The 16,740-nt window shown below is 51.9% G+C and overlaps 1 protein-coding gene across 3 annotated transcripts in view; it reads left to right on the forward strand.

The window, feature by feature from the left end:
• ANO2 (anoctamin 2) overlaps nt 1–16,740 on the forward strand; it is a 253,652-nt gene that overhangs the window by 53,172 nt on the left and 183,740 nt on the right. For 2 of the 3 annotated variants that reach the window (XM_032473471.1, XM_032473472.1), the window contains exon 4: nt 745–843. The exons of the other annotated variant lie outside the window; for it this stretch is intronic. In XM_032473471.1, coding sequence (XP_032329362.1) covers nt 745–843 — 99 coding nt within the window. The remainder of the gene's footprint in view (nt 1–744; nt 844–16,740) is intronic. 3 annotated transcript variants of the gene reach the window in all.

Here is a 16,740-nt window from a genome sequence, read left to right on the forward strand (position 1 = left end):
CGTATTCATACGGAGCCCTGCCCACGATTTCTGTTTCTGAGGTTATATTGAGTTGTATGAGTTACATTGTTATTTGTATCATTACTTTTTGGCTCAAATGAACCCCTTTTGTGATTTGGGCAACGACACAGCAAAACAGGAGAACAAACCAATAGTCATGCAAACTTAACCATGAAAATGTGTGTGTGGAGACAGGCTGCGGACTTTTCACTGAATCTGGCAATGGTGGTCCACCTGCCTTGAGTGCTGTCTATAGAACAGAGGACGAGGACGTACTGTGTAGCACAGGGACTCACACCCATGATCTTGTAATAACCTGTGATGGAGTAGAATCTGCAAAAATACCGAATCACTCTGCTGTACACCTGAAACTAACACAATATTGTAAATCAACTGTACTTCAATAAAAAAAAAGAGTTCATGAGATTTCTGTGAAAGTTCTAATTGCTTACATTTCAAGTCTGTGAATACAATTGTTTTAAATCTTTTCCTCTGAAGCCATCAAAACTCCGGGGACCACGCTTTGGGAATCCTTCCCCTCCTTTGATGAGAGCATTTCTGGACCAGACGTGGTGAATGGGTCTGGGTGGGAGGAGACTGGCCCCTAGTGAATTTTAAGGAGTACAGAACCCAGACACTGGAGAAATAACAGGTCTGGGCTTTTAGCTTGGGACAGGTGGGGAACCAGGAATTTAAGCTATGACCTTATAAATGTTTCTATTTCTTCTTCTTTGTCCCTTACAGAGCAAAAGCCAGGGCTTTGTCTTTGTCCGGATCCACGCCCCGTGGCAGGTGCTGGCCAGAGAGGCAGAATTCTTGAAGATCAAAGTTCCAACCAAGAAAGTATGAGCATGTTTCTCCTGGGCTTGGGGCCTCCTGAGGGTTGGCTGGATGCAGATAGTGTCGGGAACAGGGCCAGTGGGATGTGGGTTTTGTGGAGTTGAAATCACACTTGCCTCCTGGGGATCCCGAGTTTGGGACAGTGATAGGGTGAGACCCTGTCTCCTCAGAGCGCCGCCGGGACGTGCTCTGTGAGAAGCCAGACGTGGCCCTGGTCCAGCTTCTTGGTTTCTCTGTGGTGGCTCCCTCCCAGCCCTGCAGGGCGCTCCATTAGAGCCCCTGAAGCAATGGGAGCAGCCTGCAAGCCTCGCCCCGGGGTCGGCAGGCAGGCAGGGGGAACAGGACCAGACTTGCTGCGAAGACACCTCTTGTGGTTGTGACTGTCACTAAGTGTGGTGTGCTGGTGGGCTTCGCTTGTCCCTTCTGTAGAACAGAAGGTTCTTATCATGCGAGTTGATCAAAATTATCCGGGGAGTGTTTTCGCAACGTTCGCACCTGGGTACCACCCAGGCTTCGATTCAGTCGGCTGGAGTGGGAATGAGGCTCTGGCGTCAGTACTGTGGGAAAAAACCCCCAGGACGTCTTGATGCACATCTGGGTTGAGAGCCACAGGGTTTAGATGTATTTTGAGGTCCTTTCCAGCCATTATAGTCCATGAATAATTAAAAAATATCCCTGGGGAATTCCTCGGTGACAATTTCTCTGCAGAAGACAATCCAGGAAATACTTCCAAAAGAAAAAGAAGTGTGTCCAAGGATTCCCTCTCCTTTTTCCACTCGGTATTCTAAGGGAAAGGAGTGGCCATTTGACCATGCGAGGGGTCTCTGGAAGGGGCCCTGGGGCAGGTGATAATCTCATTTACCTGTGAGCGATCTCTCTCTTGCTCTGTCTCTGTCTGTCTCTGTCTCTCTGTCACACACACACACGTACACACACATGCACACATGCACAGCTTTATTTCACAAGTGGTGACCTAGGATTGCCAGGATCACGACTTCGTCATGGTAACTACCATTGCCATGAAGTTCACCGTCTGCGCCATTAACAGAACTTCGTGCTTGTAGTTGTCTGCACAACCTCTCTTATCCGCTGCTCTCTCATCGCCGTCTCCACCGTCATTGTCATTTTATTGAACAAGATTTTGATGACACTAAACATCGTTGGCTATGTCGACACCTTCTTCACTACCAGTAGAGCTACTGTCCCCGTCAAAAGTCAGTCATCCAGTGCCATCACGTGTGGTGCCACATGAGTCCCTGACTCAGGAAGGGCAAAGTGTGTGGGTTCTCTTCTCCGAGAGTTACTAAGATGGCTGATCCAGCCATGGCAAGTGGACAAGTGACTATTCAACAACGAACAAACACGGGCATGAATATTAGCTCCAAACATTTTGCCAGTAGAAGTTTCACGTGTGGGGGTCGGCTGCCTGAGTGTCTTGGTTTCACGAGGACCACGCCGTGACCGTCTCCCCTTCCGCTACACGGCTGCTGTGACCTGTGTCTCCTGGTTTTAGACCGCTCACTCCTGACACCGCAGTCCTCGAGCACAGGCACCACCTTTGCTCTGGACTCTGCTCCTCCTCCAGGGATGCCCTCCTGATCTAGCCGCATGTGACCCAGGCCAGCCTCAGGGGGGCGTCTGCGTCCCTCTGGCGGTGTCCTCACCTATAACCGAGAGTTCCCTTCTCTTTCTCTTGTCTTCCTTCTAAGACGATTGTGTTTCTTCTGCTTTCCCTGGCTTATCTGTGTATCTGACGTTCTCTTACTCTCTTCTGTTTGCATCTTGCCTCCTGTGTTTTCATCTCTGCTGGCTGACCCTTGGGAAGAAGGTGAGCAGAACTCTGATGCCCATTCCATTGCGTCTCTCCCCCAGGACAACCCTTTTAGCGGGAAACCTAGAGACGTAGAAGACGTGCGCATCCTTCTGCTCCCCTGTCCCTGTCTCTTCCTCTTCTTTGCTCTCCCGTCCCTTCCTCTCCCTTCCGCCTCTCTCCTGATGCCGTCTCCTCGCCTCCCTCTCTGTTCCTTAAACATCTGACTCCACCCCATCTCTCTCTCCCACCGCCTCCTCCTCCATCCCAGACTCAGCTCCCAAGCAGTGCCAGCCTCTGGTCCCTCTGGTTCCTGCTTGTCCCTCCCACGCTCATGCCTTTGTGAGCGTAGTTCTCCTTGAAAGACGCATCTGCCCCTAGAGCTTGTGTGCCCCCTACGTCAAACCTGCTGGGACTTACCATCCATAGCTTAGAAATACCTGTGCTTGAATTTGTAGGCAAAAGGATTAGGACAAGGTCACATGATGATGCAGCCACCTCTGAGTTGCCTTCCTTCTTTCTCTTTTTTAAAATAATTTAAATATATTTGGCATGTAACATTGTGTAAATTTAAAGTGTACACGTTAATTTGCTACATTTATGTACTTGTGAAGTGATTGCCGCGGTGGTGATAATTAGCATCTGTCATGTTACGTAATTACCCTTTCTTTGAGGGGAAGTTCTAGTCGCAGCAGGTTGGATGGTTATGGTGCAGTGTGTATTCCCTGCACTGAGGGTTTGATCTCTAGGGCTTATTGACCACCTGCTGCAGTGTGTTGCCTTGAACAACATCCGTCCCAGCCCGGCACTCCCAGCCCCTGGTAACCAGCATTTTCTCTTTATTTTTACAAGTTTGGCTTTTTAGAGTCCACGTGTAAGTGATACCTGTGGTACTTGTCTTTCTCTGACTTATCTCATTAGCACGATGTGCTCAAGGTCCATCCGTGTTGTCGCCAATGGCAGGGTTTCCTTTCTCATGGCTGAGTAATACTCCATCATGTGTATAAATAGAGCTCATCTTTGTCTGTTCGTCCACTGATGGACCCTTAGGTTGCTTCCTCCCCTCCTCCCTTTTCATTTTGGAAGCGTGGGGTGGTAGACACGGTATCTATCAGACGAGTCCTCTGAAGGGCAGACTTCCAGCCTTGGTCCTGCACTTCTTTGCTGTGTGATGTGGGGATGTCACGTCCCCTTTCAGAGCCTCAGTTTCATCATCTATGTTGGGGACACGATAACACCTACACTACTCTTCTTAGGAGGTGGTGGTTTAAGAATCTGGTTCTTCACCAGGACTATGGAAACACAGGGGTTTATTATTGTTTCTGGGTTCTCAAATATTTTTATGCATAGTCTCAATTCCTAGTTCCCCAGTCGGCGTCCCTCCTGCCTGGATAGGCTGCCAGCACTGACGGAGCTCCCACAGGAAGAGAGTGTGTGGGGAGACCCTGGAGGAGCAGGAACAATCCACGCCCTCAGTTTACAGCCAAAGGGGCAACAGGAAGAAGGCAGACACCCAGACAGCCAAGCACGAGTTAAACACTGAGTCCAACAGCAACCCATTCACACAGCACGGGTTCCGTCTGTGAATTTGGTGGTCCAGGGAGTCTGGAGAGAGCAAAGCCAGGTGGTGACCCGACAAGGCTTCAGCAGTAACAGGAAGAACTTTTCCCCAGAGTGTCTAGGCCCCGGTCTCCACCCAGGTGGACCGTCGCAGCATCCTTCTGTGGGTTCAGCCACGTGGCCCCAGATCTTTTTTGCATTCACAGAATGGAGTGGCTCATAGTTGACCTCACAGAGGGTGTCATAACCACGAGAGGGGGATGTAACTTGGTATGCACTTGCTTGTAAAAATTAATCTGAGCACCTGATTATAGGGGTGGCGATGGGGGTTAAACCCAGTTCCTGAGATGGGAAAGGAGCATGGGGGTGAGGACGAGACAGGGCAGCCTGTGGGGGCTGGAACCGGGTCCAGTGACATTTTTGCCTCTTTTTAATGGTCTTGCGAAGTGAATGCGAGGAGAATAAACTACGTTTGCAGAGAGCCAGGTCCTGGCGGCAGAGGGAGTGTGGAGGAAGACCGGGGCATGGTGTGGGATCAGTTAGCATCCTCCAGGCCGGTGAAGGCCAGTGGAGGTTTGGATCATAACTCAGCAGGGTCCGGAGAGACCGGGAAGATGGGGAGGAAATCACAAAATAGAGATCTCCAACCTGGACAAATCCATAGTAATGCGTCCAGGGACACGGAGTCCTGAGTACAGATATTAACTGGGAGGGGAAATCTTGGAAGGAAGCATTTGTTTTCCAAAAACAACAACAGAAGAGCCAGTGTTTTGGGAGGGACACTTCAGCATCCATGCACAGGAAGGGGGCGGGAAGGCCTGGCCTTTGGCCCCGAGCAGCCTGAGAAGGTTTGAAGTAGGTGCTTTCGCACCTCTGCTCATGACCAAGGTGATCCTTGTAGATGGTGGTCAACGTCTGTGTTTATTTCTCATTCACTTTTTTACGTATGTGAACGAACACCCTCCTGCCATGCTCCCCGCCAACACTCACTTATTCTCCAAGTGCTGCCTCCAGGAGACACAGGTGGGAATGGTCCAGGGGGAGGTAACGGAGTCCCTTCTTGTCCTGTTAATGAAGTCTTGTTAATCCAGCCAGAGTCCACGAAATTCAGCAGAAGTGACGTGCCTGAGGTGGGGTGAAAGTACCTTTTGTCCAATCTGCCGAAGCTTTTGTCAGGATCCATATTTGCTGTTCCCAGGAGCCTGTAAGGACTTGAGCTTACGAGTCCTTCGCGTGCAAGCAGATGCGGTCCACCTCCACCAGTGCCTTTTCGGGAGAGCAGGCTCCGAGCGCCCCTCATCTCCCGTCGGGAGTAAGGAATGTCGTGGAGGGCTGCTATGAGGAGCCGTGACTGTGTGTTTAGATTCCTAGCGTAGAGGCACGACCCGTATGATTACTGTTGTCGGTATTGTCATTTGTGGGCGGTGTGTCGAGGGCGCACCGCTGGCACCAGACCGGGGCGGCTCCTCCCTGCGGGTTCCCTTCACAGCTCGCATCTGCAGCCGTGGGCCCCATTCCTTAAGTCTGCCAAGGCGGCCAGCAGCCCAGACATGGAATCGCTGGAGAGGCAGAAACAGATGGCCTCTGGACTATGTGCTGGGGGATTTCTGTTTCCTCGAGCGTCGGTCCTTGGGGCGTCCGTAAACATAATGGCTCCATGTGCGAGGTCTGTGCTGCAGTCACCAGGAGGGGCAGCGGGGAGATGGCTCGGGCCCCGCGGCGCAGGAGGGAGAGCTCGGAGGGCGGACCGCAGGTGTGTCAGGTGGAGACCTGGCGTTCTCCCACTGCTCCGCCCCAGCCCCCGTCAATCTGGGTTAGTTGATTCATACCTTAGCCTATTTCCCCAGACAGGACTTGAGAGGGATTACAACCCAAAGCACAAGTACAGATGGATCATTTCTGAAAATGGACAGATGAGAAAGAATCATGGGATTGGTGGAGTGCGGGGGAAATGATGACCGTGAGAATGAAAAATAAGGGCGGTTGATGATGAAGTGAGACAAGTTCATTCTGAACTCCCTGGTAGCCAAGGCAGAAAGGACCACGGCTTACATAATCTGCAGAAATAAGCATGTTTGCCTCAGAGCAGGCGGACTTTCTTCCAAATTAAATTTGCTAAAGTGTAATTTTCTGTAAAGGATGTGAACAATATAAGGGACATATTTTCAGTAGTGTGTTCATGTAAGGTGCTGGCATATCCTTTCTGTGGCCATTTCTTACACTGATTTTGGATAAAAACCGAGAATGTAATGTTTAGTTCAGGGAGGGTCATTCTACCAAGTCATGTAGGCGAATTTCTGATGAGCTAACTTGATTCAAAGATAAACCTGAGAGCAGAAGTGCTGTTTGTGCTTTAATTCTCTCCATGGACTCCATGTCTGGAAATAGTTTTTAATCTACTAGACTGCATTTATAAAGGAATATTTCATCTCATTTTCATGAACTGGAAACACATTTAACTGCCGTTATGAATTTTCTGAGTGCGAGAAAATCAGTGTTACCACGCTGAACTAATATAATTCCAGTTAAAGAGCACAAAACTTGACATTTTGGTTAGTCTGAGTGGCCCCTTCGGAGGAAAATATTAATTCCGTCAAGCTTTGTAAATTACTGGAAGTTGTTCTCAGATACCTATTACTGCCTCTCTAGAGATTCTGACTTGGGAACTGTGGCTTTTGCAAAAGCTCCCAGCTGATGGTGCCCACGCAGCTTCAAGGGGCAGTCCAGCCAGGCCAGGGCCAGAGCACTTCCTCGGTCCTGGTTACCCAGATTTGAGGCTGGTATTAGTCAGGTTTCTCTAGAGAAACAGACCCAGCAGGATACATGTGCTATGTGTACATTAGATGTATGTATTATGAGGAATCGGCCCAAGAGAGTGTGCAGCCTGGGGAGTCCCTGGTCTGCAGCTGGAGACCCAAGAGAGCTCCTGGTGTAGGTTCCAGGTCCAAATGCCGGCCAGCTTGAGGTCCAAGAAGAGCTGGTGTTCTGGTTTGAACCTGAAGATAGGAAAAGGCTGACGTCCCAGGTCACGGCCTGCAGGCAGGAGGCGTTCCTCTCACTTGCAGGGGAATAAGGCCTTTTATTCTCTTTAGTCCTTCAACTGATTGGACGAGGCCCACCCACACTACAGAGGACCATCTCCCTCACTCAGTCTGTCCATCTGGATGTTACTCTCATTGGAAAACACCCTCACAGACAGACCCAGAATAACATGTGACCAAATATCTCGGCATCCCTTGGCCCAGCCCGGTTGACATATGAAATTAACCCTCACAAGGCTTGTACTTTGAAGGCCTGTAATCTTCCTTGTAGAGGGTTGAATAGAGGTGTCCAAAAAAAGTTATGTCCAAATCCTAACCCTGGGATTGGTGAACTTGATCTTATTCGGAAAAAAGGTCTTTGCAGATATAATCAGTTAAGGATCTTGAGGAGAGGTCATCCTGGACTTCGGGCAGGCTCAAGGCCAGCGACAGGGGTCCTTAGAGGAGAAAGAGGTTTGAGACGCACTGTCACCCTGGGGAGACAGGTGGAGACCAGACTGACGTGGCCCCAGGCCTGGGGAATGTCTGGGGCCATCAAAGGCTGGAAGAGGCAAGAAGGCCTTCTCCCCTAGAGCCTTCGAGGGCACACAGCCCCGCTGACATCTCTGGGTCAGCCTTGTGGCTTCACAATTGCGTGAGAGTAAACTCCTGTTGTTTCAAGCTGCCCAGCTTGTGGCAGTTTGTTACGGAAGACCTAGGACACAAGCACACTCTGCTGAGCATCTGTTGTGTATGTAACACCGTACTCAAGTCTGCAGGGACTGCATAGGAGACAAACTCTAGTTCCTGCTCCCGGGGGCTTACGGTGTGTTTAGAGACTCAAGAGTAAGGAAACCAAAGCGGTTAGAGAAAAGCTAACGAGTAAGGAAAATACTGGCTGTAGGTCAGAAGAATCCAGAAAAGGTGGGGTCAGTTTAGTTGAAGGAATAAAGGAGGGTCTGTGAGGGAAGTGAGTTTTTTATCGTTCATTGTGAGTGGAGGGGGGACGGGGAAATCATTCTGGGACCAGAGGCAAATATTTAAAGCATCTGAAGAGGCTCAAGCCCTGGAAGAGGGGTCAAGTACTGTCCTTGGGACAGAAGCCTAAGTCAGGGGGCTCGGTGCAGACTCCGCAGAGAGGTGTGGTTTGGAGACCAGTCCAGCAGGTGCAGACACAGAGAAAGCCCAGTGATGTTGCCAGGCTCAGGGACCGAGGGCAGCCCGGATGAGGCTCCCACAGGCTAAGTGTACTACCTCACTTAAGGCACAGCTTGGAGAGGCGGCCGACATAGGACATTTCTGCCCTTAGATGTTTGGACACTGTCAGAGTGTGAGTGACTCCAAGGGCTGTCTGTCCCCGGCTAAAGTCAGTAGCAGGGGGATGGAATTAACAAATTCACCAGTTGTCATTTGGCTGACATGTGGGCCACAGCATTTTAAAGCTACGACAGACACTGTAGGGTCCAACCACCTTACTTTACGGACAGGAAAGCTGTAACCCAGGACTGTTAGGTAAGCTGCTGAGCTAGTCCACGGCAATGACAGAATAAAAATATTAATGCATTGCCTCTCCTTGTCTAGGATGATTTAAACCAGGGTGAAATTTCCCAGAGTACACGGATTGATCAATGGATGCCAGATGATTCTTTGCTCCCGCTGTCCCAGTACCTCGGGGCTGTGATCTGCAGCACAATAGCAGGGGCTGAAGCTCACAGCTGTAATGCGGTCCATGCACATTCAGGAGCAGAGTCGTACTCTTTCCCCCCCTCACCTGGACCATCTCCATCCTTCATCAAGTGGTGATTTAATTCCTCTTTGGGGCTATTTTGATAGTGAGTAACTCCTCCCTGAAGACCAGACAGTAAAAAGCAGGAGAAACGCCATGAGTTTTAGTAAGGATGGAGGTCTTGTTAGTCCTTGGTCACGGGAGAAGGGTCACTGTCTACCCTGCCCTCAGGATGCCTTTCAGGACAGAACTATTTATTATTACCATGGGTGATGTTTGCGAGAACCAGAGCTGGTCGGCCGTGGGCGGGGCCTCCTTGCAGTCACTGCCTGTTCCCAAGCATTTGTTTTTAATCAAGGTGCAGCCGAGAGGGGCGGGTCTGTGTTCGATATCTCTGTGGGCTTTCTGGGTGAATGCTCTTTGATTGCGATTTACACAGGCTGGAAAGAGTGCACGGTGCTTTGACTTACTCTCTTTTTTTGTTTGTTTTCTGTAATGCTTTTCATCTACAAAAATCAGGGAAGAAAAAAAAAAGAATGGGTGCCATGTCCGTGCCGTGGTTTCAGCGCAGAACCTGAGACGGCTGGTGGAACCTTCTGGATTGCACGTGAACCTGGCCGACCACAGGCCTGGCAGACCGAGTGCGGGCTGTTTACAGACAGGCCTGACTCAGGGCTCAAAAACAGTGACGCCAAAAACATGCAGATGTAATGGGAAGTGAATTTGAATTTCTTAAGTTGTTTTCAAACTTCATGATTGAAAAAGAAATTGAAAGGGAAGTTGTGGTTTTCTTTTTCAAACCCTTGGGTCACGTCCAGCTGGCCTAGGGTAGCGCACACCAGACGGGCCGGCTGGGGCCTGGGTGCTGGACCCCGTGCTGGTGGGGCTGGGAGCGGGGGCGGTGGGTGGTGGGCGGAGTTTTCATCCTTTGTGGGCCCTTTTGAGGGTGAAGGAGCTGTTCATCCTTACGCCAGGGCGGCGGTGGTAAACCAGGACTGTTCTCCGCAACTGGGATATGTGGTTGCTCTCCCAATAGGAGACGCGGGAGCGGGGGGCCCGGCTTGGCTTGGCACCACTGCCCTCTTTGTGGACGGGAGGCGCCGGCGGGAGGGAAGAGGCAGGGGAGGCCGGGGCAGTCAGCTTCAGGTGCTGGGGCTCCCGGGCACAGCTTGTCTTCCGTGATGTGCTGGTTCATAATGGCTCCTGAGATCTGAAACATTTTTAGAAATTTTGCAAGCTGGTTGTTAGACCACTGATTATTGAAGTAGGCCATAGAAATCAGCGAAGGTGACAAGTCTCCAACCCGACCCCACACGCCCAGGTGGTAAATGAGTGTTTACCAGCACATCGTGGATGAGGGCCCCAGGAACCGGGACTGGGTGCACCGTCAGAATGCCACCGTGGACTAGAGCCATCTTTCTGGGGGACACGCTGGAACCTGAGGGTATCATGTGACTCCTGCCGTGGCATTAAAGGCTCTTGGTCAGTGAGGGGCCAGGAACAGCCGTGTCTATGCAGGGACTCTAAATGGATGCCGGATCTGTCACCTCTGACACAGAAATTGACTTCCCGCCACCCCCCACCTGCCTGCCTGCCCCAGCCCCACGATCCTCCAACACACCAGGCCTGGTTCCCTCTCAGGGCCTCTTGCTTGCCCCTCCCTCTGTCTGGAGACCTCCAGATGCTGCAGGACTCACTCCTCCACATCACTGGGGTCTCTGCTCCCGAGTCTCGTCCTCAGACAGAGCCCCCGCTGCTCCATGTGAAGCAGGCCCTTCCCTCTCCCTCCCTTTCTCCCGTTTTCTCCCTCCAGCACACACCACTGCTGGATGCCGAGCCACGCGCATCTGTATCTTTGTTCTGCTGTTTGTATCCTCGCTACTGTGAAGCTCCACAGGGGTGGGGATTTTGTTTTGCCTTCTCGGCAGCACAGAATCAGTGTTTGTTAATGAAAGAAAGAATGGGTCCCCTATACTAGATCTGGCCTATGTGTGGTGGCTTGGTGGAGGGCGAGGCTGAGATGGGTTCTGAGGCTTCATCCAAGGGCGTTGAGAAGGAGTGCCATGATCCCTTAGAGCTGTCTGCAAGGAGGATGAGGCGGTGCAGGCGTCCGTGTGTCCATCACAGTGGCCATCCTGATCTGGGTCCTTAGTGGCCCCTTCAGTTACCAAAAAACATTTAGGAAGAGTCTAATTGTACCTCAAATGGGGCCAGGCTGTGTATAGGGGTCCTAACCCTTTAAAAGTTCACATTTTTCATCCATCCATCCACCCATCTATCCAGTGAATAGATCTTGAATATCGCTGTGTATGAGATACTCTGCTGACGGCTGGTGACTCAGTGGTGACCACAACTAGTCCTGGCCCCATGTGGCTTCACCGTGGTGAGGATTCAGAAGTTAGATAGCTGGTTATGAGTGGGGAGGCACCAACAGAAGGAAAAGAGCTAGATGGATGGAGAGCCGAGCAGAGGAAGCCCATTGCAACCGGAGGACAGACTCCAGGAAGGCACCATCTGAGCTGAGACCTGGGGGCTGAGTAGGAGTTTGCCAGGCGGGGAGGGCCGGGGAGGACCGTCCCAGAAGAGTGGAGGACATGTCCTCCGGCCCCAAGGTAAGCAGAGCCCTGCCTGTGCGGGGAACGGGGAGGAGGCCAGGGTGCGTGCAGCACAGACACTGTGGGCAGGGGCGGCCGAGGCTATGGCAGGGGGTGGGAGGCGTAGCTCGGAAGGGCCTTAGCTTGTAAGTAGTCTGGATTCTATCCCACATTTTTAAAGTCAGCAAACATTCATTCATGTGTGGAGGACATCCTGAAACAGAATTAAAAACCATAAGTGAATCCAGAGTTAGACATCAGAGAATGTGCCTTCTGGAAGCACGTCGCTGTCTCCAACCAGCATGGCTGTGGACAGACAGGACACTGACCTGGAGGCACAGGTAGGGATGAAGAGACTGATCAGCTCCTGGTCTTGCTGTGCACAAGGAGTCTCCGTCTGGGCTCTAGGATGCAGCTGATCTTACCAGGTCCTGGTGCTGTTTGCATCTGGATTGGTGGCTGGTTTAACCCTCACTTGCATGGGTAACTGGGCTTATGCAGGGAATTCCCCAGGTCCGAGGTCAGTGGATGCGTGTCTGCATGTGTGCATCCCTCCCCCTGTCCCCCCCCAGGTACCAGCAGGGCAGGGGAATGGTGGGTGCACCCTGCTGCATCTTTAGCTTCTCATCCTCGTAACTTCTTCAGTCCAGGGGCGTCCACCCTGGTCCAGCTTGCCTGCCGTGCCCACCTCTGCCCTGCTTGCCTTCCCTGTGCATCTCAGCCTTTTGAGATTACAGGTGCGCAAGTGGGTGTGATGATCATCTTCAGCCCAGTCGACCCTCCGTCATCCAGCGAGCGGAGGAGCAGGGGAAAGCACAGATGCACTGCACGAGACAGTCTGGATTAGTGTCTGTCGGGCTGTGAGGCGGCAGGAGACACGCGCTCGCAGCTGGGCTCAGTCTCCATCTTTATGCCTGGGTGGTGCCTCTCCTGCTGACTTCCTACCAGTTGCAGAAAGAGGCCCTCTTAGGTCACTGCAGGTGGGGGACTCATGGAAATCAAGGTGGTATTGTTTGCGTCTCGTATGGTTAGACCTTTTCCTCGGTCTTTGGGGTCATTGGCTCTCCTAGTGTTTGTGTGACACTGGGCATGTTACCAAACTTTCTGTGCCTCAGTTTCTTTACCTGTAAAATGGGGACAGCAACCTGTATCTGCCCATGATAGATGTCACCATAGCCCTGCTTCCTTGCATCCTGGGAAGGAACGTGATTCCCAGGCAGGGGGGAAACCAATTAGCCCTCAGACCACACGGCGGGGCCCCTGCGGAGGGAAGTGGCCGGGGGAGACTTGGGGGGAAAAAAGAAGTAAGGGAAGAAGGCATCTCAGTAAACCTCTTAGCCTGTGACAGGAGGCCAGAGCGGGCTTTTATGAGAACCACATTTGAGCCCTGGAATAAAAATTAAGAGCAACATACTTTAAAAATTATTTATGATTTTAAGCACATGAAAGGCATATCGTGTACCCGGGGAGGGCATAATGGGTAACAGCTGGCTGACATGTGTCTTGCCATTTCTGATCATGTTCCTCATTCTCTGATGTCCAAGAATAACAGTATTAGCGATGCCAGTGCTGACTGTATTAATAATGATAAAGAGGATTGGGGCGCCCTTCCTGGACCCCTGAACACAAGAGAAGAGCCTGGGCTGCTGGGCTGGTGGGGGCTGAAAGGGAGCTCCGGCTATTTCCTTCCTAGGGGACAATGGAGCCCTTCCAGGGATCAAAGGTTTAAGAACAGAGCCTGGCTGAGGGGGTCAGGAAGCCTGAGTACCAAGGCCGGGTTTCACCACTGATGCTGGCAATTCCCCGCCCCCTGGAGTCGCAGTTGCCCCATCTGCAAAATAGCCATGGGGACCAGCCGGGCAGCTTGCAGAGTCCTCGTGGACCCTGATGACATGGGGCCCATGGAAGTGCTGGGTACTTTGCTGAGCACCCTGTGTCTGGAAGGGGTCAGCCTCGTGGCTGTATTTCTTCAGCCCTCGGCAGGATCGGCCCCCAGGCTCGGCGCCTGGCATGCAGGAGACGCCTAGAAATGGCCGTGCCTTGCACGAATGTTTCTTTTCCATTTGGTGTCCAAAACCACGGAAGCTTAGGCTTGGATGATGCTGTAACGATGCACTCAGCGGGTCTGGAGCAGTGCTCGGCCCAGGGCTAGTGATCCCTACCGCTGAGTGGACTGGGGTGCTCTACCCAGTGCCCCGCCAGTGACGAGCTGTTCCATTCAGGCTGGTGGGGAGAAGACGGGCTGGTCCCAGTCCTTGCAGTTGGGTTTTTTCCCCAGTGTCTTGCTGTCCCTCCCTCCCTGCCAAGTACTCAGGAGGCCCTTCTGCGGGATTCTTGGTGAAGCTGTCCCCCCAGGTTCTCTGTCCTGTGAACTCTAGTTGCCTTGGCCTCCCCAGACGCCCAACTGTGCCTCCTTAGCTCAGGGGCTTCGCTGGGCTCCATCCGTCCCCTTGGCCCAGATCCTCCCTCCAGGCCGTGAGCCGGAGCCATCGCAGGCCTCGCCTTGCTCTTTGCCTGTCTCTCAGGAACTCTTCGTTGCCTGATGTCCAGTATCTTACAAACTGTTTTCTTAGTCTGTTTGGGCCACTGTCACAAAATACCACAGACTGGGTGGCTTAGAACAACAGATCTTTTTTTCTCACAGTTCTGGAGGCTGGACGTCTGAGACCAGGGCACCAGCGTGGCTGGGTGAGCGCCCCCTTCCTGGTTCGTAGCTGGCCCCTTCTCACTGTGTCCTCACCTGGTGGAAGGGGCCGGGGAGTTCCGTGGAGTGTCCTTTAAAAGGGTGCTCATCCCATTCACGAGGGCGCCACCCTCGTGACCCAGTCACCCTTCTAAGAACCATCGTGTTGGGCCTTGGGGTTTCAGGGTATGCATTTTGGGGGGATACCAACATTCAGACCACAGCAACCATTATTTCATGATTTTTATCTGGGTGCTTTCGTTGGTCCGGGTGGCGTCAGTCTGGTCCCTGTTCCTCCATCATAGTGGGAAGTGGAAGCCCCCGCAGTTCACTCTTTAGAGATGAAGGGCCTGAGAGGGAGAGTGACTTGCCCGGAGCCACACGGCCAGTTCGCATCAGGAAGGACCAGGACCCAGGCTGTTCACTCAGTGGACATTATCGTGGTCCTACTGTGTGCCAGGCCCAGCAGGTGTGCTCCCTGCTCTCCAGAAGCCCGCAGTCTGCTGGGGAGACAGGTGAGTGAGCCAGGAATCAGAGGTGCGAGACCGTCTTCATGACGCAGGGTGCTAAGGAGGGTTTCCTGGGAAAGCTGCTGCCTGAGCCCAGTGGAGGAGAAGGAGGGGTAGGGGCAGGGAGAAGCAAAGGCCTCAGGTAGGAGGCAGGTCCTTTGTCCTCCAAGCTTAGTGTCCATGGTCTCGTGCCATGGGCCTCCCCACTCCGTGTTTCAGGGTGGGCACGTGCCAGGCTGCATCCCACAAGGTCCCTGGTATCAGTCTGGGCATTCGTGTAGCGTCCCCGTCAGGGCTGTGGGTTGGAGGTTGCGTTGAGGGTTCTGGTGGGACTCTGACCTTTGACACCTGTTACATTTTTCCTGGAGGCAGATGGTATTATTTTTAGTGATTTAGAGCCCCCCCCCCCCCCGCCATCAAGGAACAGTCAGAATTTATCCTGGTCCCATTCCTGGTCCCCCTAAAGGCATGCCACAGGCCCCACTCCCTTTAGCCCGATTCTCGAGCGAGCCCAGCCAGACACACCGCCAGGATGAGGGGCAGAAACAGCTCGGAGGTTCAGCTGACCTCCTGCCACAACAAGGCCCTGGGGCAGCTGCTGGTTATTCATCCTCCCTGACTGAATACAGGCCCCCACCCCCGGCCTCTGCCAGGGCTGGGCCCCCCGTGCCTTTTGCAGCTGCGGGGACACATCGGGAAGCCTTTCGGTCAGCCAGCGCCTTTAGGCTTTGGCTTTATTCCCGGCCTGGGTTACTTCTCCCAAGGCCTGTTACCTTGTGGCTGCTCCGTCCCCAGCCTGGGCTCCTCCAGAGACCTACCGCCATCGCCATCAACGCTGGTCCCCCAGAGGTGCGGCGTTGTCCTCTCAAAGATAGCAGGTAGTTTGGATGGTATCCTGCCTTCACGGAGGTTATGTTTGGTGGACATCAATCAAATAACCACGCAAGTAAAACCAGGCCCTTTAACCCTTCTTAAATCCAGCTTGAACTTTTCCACTCTTTTGTTGGCTTGGAATGACTTTGTCTCGATCTATTCAAGCCTGATTCATTGAAAGTCTGTATAAGGTGATGTAATAGAAGTGTGATCAAAGGAGTTAAGGCATGTGTAGAGGGATAAAATAAATGCCCATCACTAGGGAAGTGACTACACTGTGCAATATGATGCATTCATGAAGGCAGTCCTCCACGAACTGACCTGCAAAGATACATACCTGGGACACACTGGTAAATGAGAAAAGTGAACTTTGGAATAATATGTGAAATATGACCACAGGGGTGTTTAGAAAGGGGTTCGATTGTAGATACGTGGGGAGAGTCAGCATAAAACAGACTCCAGATTAGTCATAGAGATTTCCTCTCTGTGATGGGACTGGAAGAGAGAGGAAGCTGTTAATATTAGTTAATTTTTACATTAATATACTTTTATGGTTTTGGTTTCGTTGTTTACTAGAACTGTGTTAAGTGTGTAATTGAAATTAAATCTGAGTGCATAGGAAAATTTATTCAAAGAAATAAATACACCGTGCTTATGCGTCAGTTGTTAGATTGGGGAGGTTCTCCCCCCCCCTCTAAATTATCATCATTTTGTTAAAGAACAAAAAGACAAGAGAAGGAGGTTACCTTTCTGTTAAAGTCCAGCAGAGGTGCTGCTTCCAGCAAGAAACACTTTCCTGACTCCTCAGCTGGGTCTGCCGTCTCCTTTCTTTGAATCCTCAAAGCATCTTGTGTGTCTTCTGTGACGTTTGTCTCCGTCTGCCTTGTAAGTGTTTCGCCCATGTTTTGCTGCCTCTCTGCGCGCAGCAACTCAAGGACGCCACGATAGGGAAGACGGAGGATCCGGTGTCACTGTTGCTCATGTCATCTTCTGCAGCAGGACAAGTTCGTCCAAACTTAGTAGCTTAAGACACAGTCATTTTATTCTGTCTCATGAATTTTTGCTCAGTAACTCGAGCAGAGCTGAGCTGGGTAATTCTTCTGCTCTGTGGGGTGGTGACTGGGA

This window comes from Camelus ferus, chromosome 34 (genome assembly GCF_009834535.1).
Source record: "Camelus ferus isolate YT-003-E chromosome 34, BCGSAC_Cfer_1.0, whole genome shotgun sequence".
In the NCBI taxonomy this organism is placed as follows: domain Eukaryota; kingdom Metazoa; phylum Chordata; class Mammalia; order Artiodactyla; family Camelidae; genus Camelus; species Camelus ferus.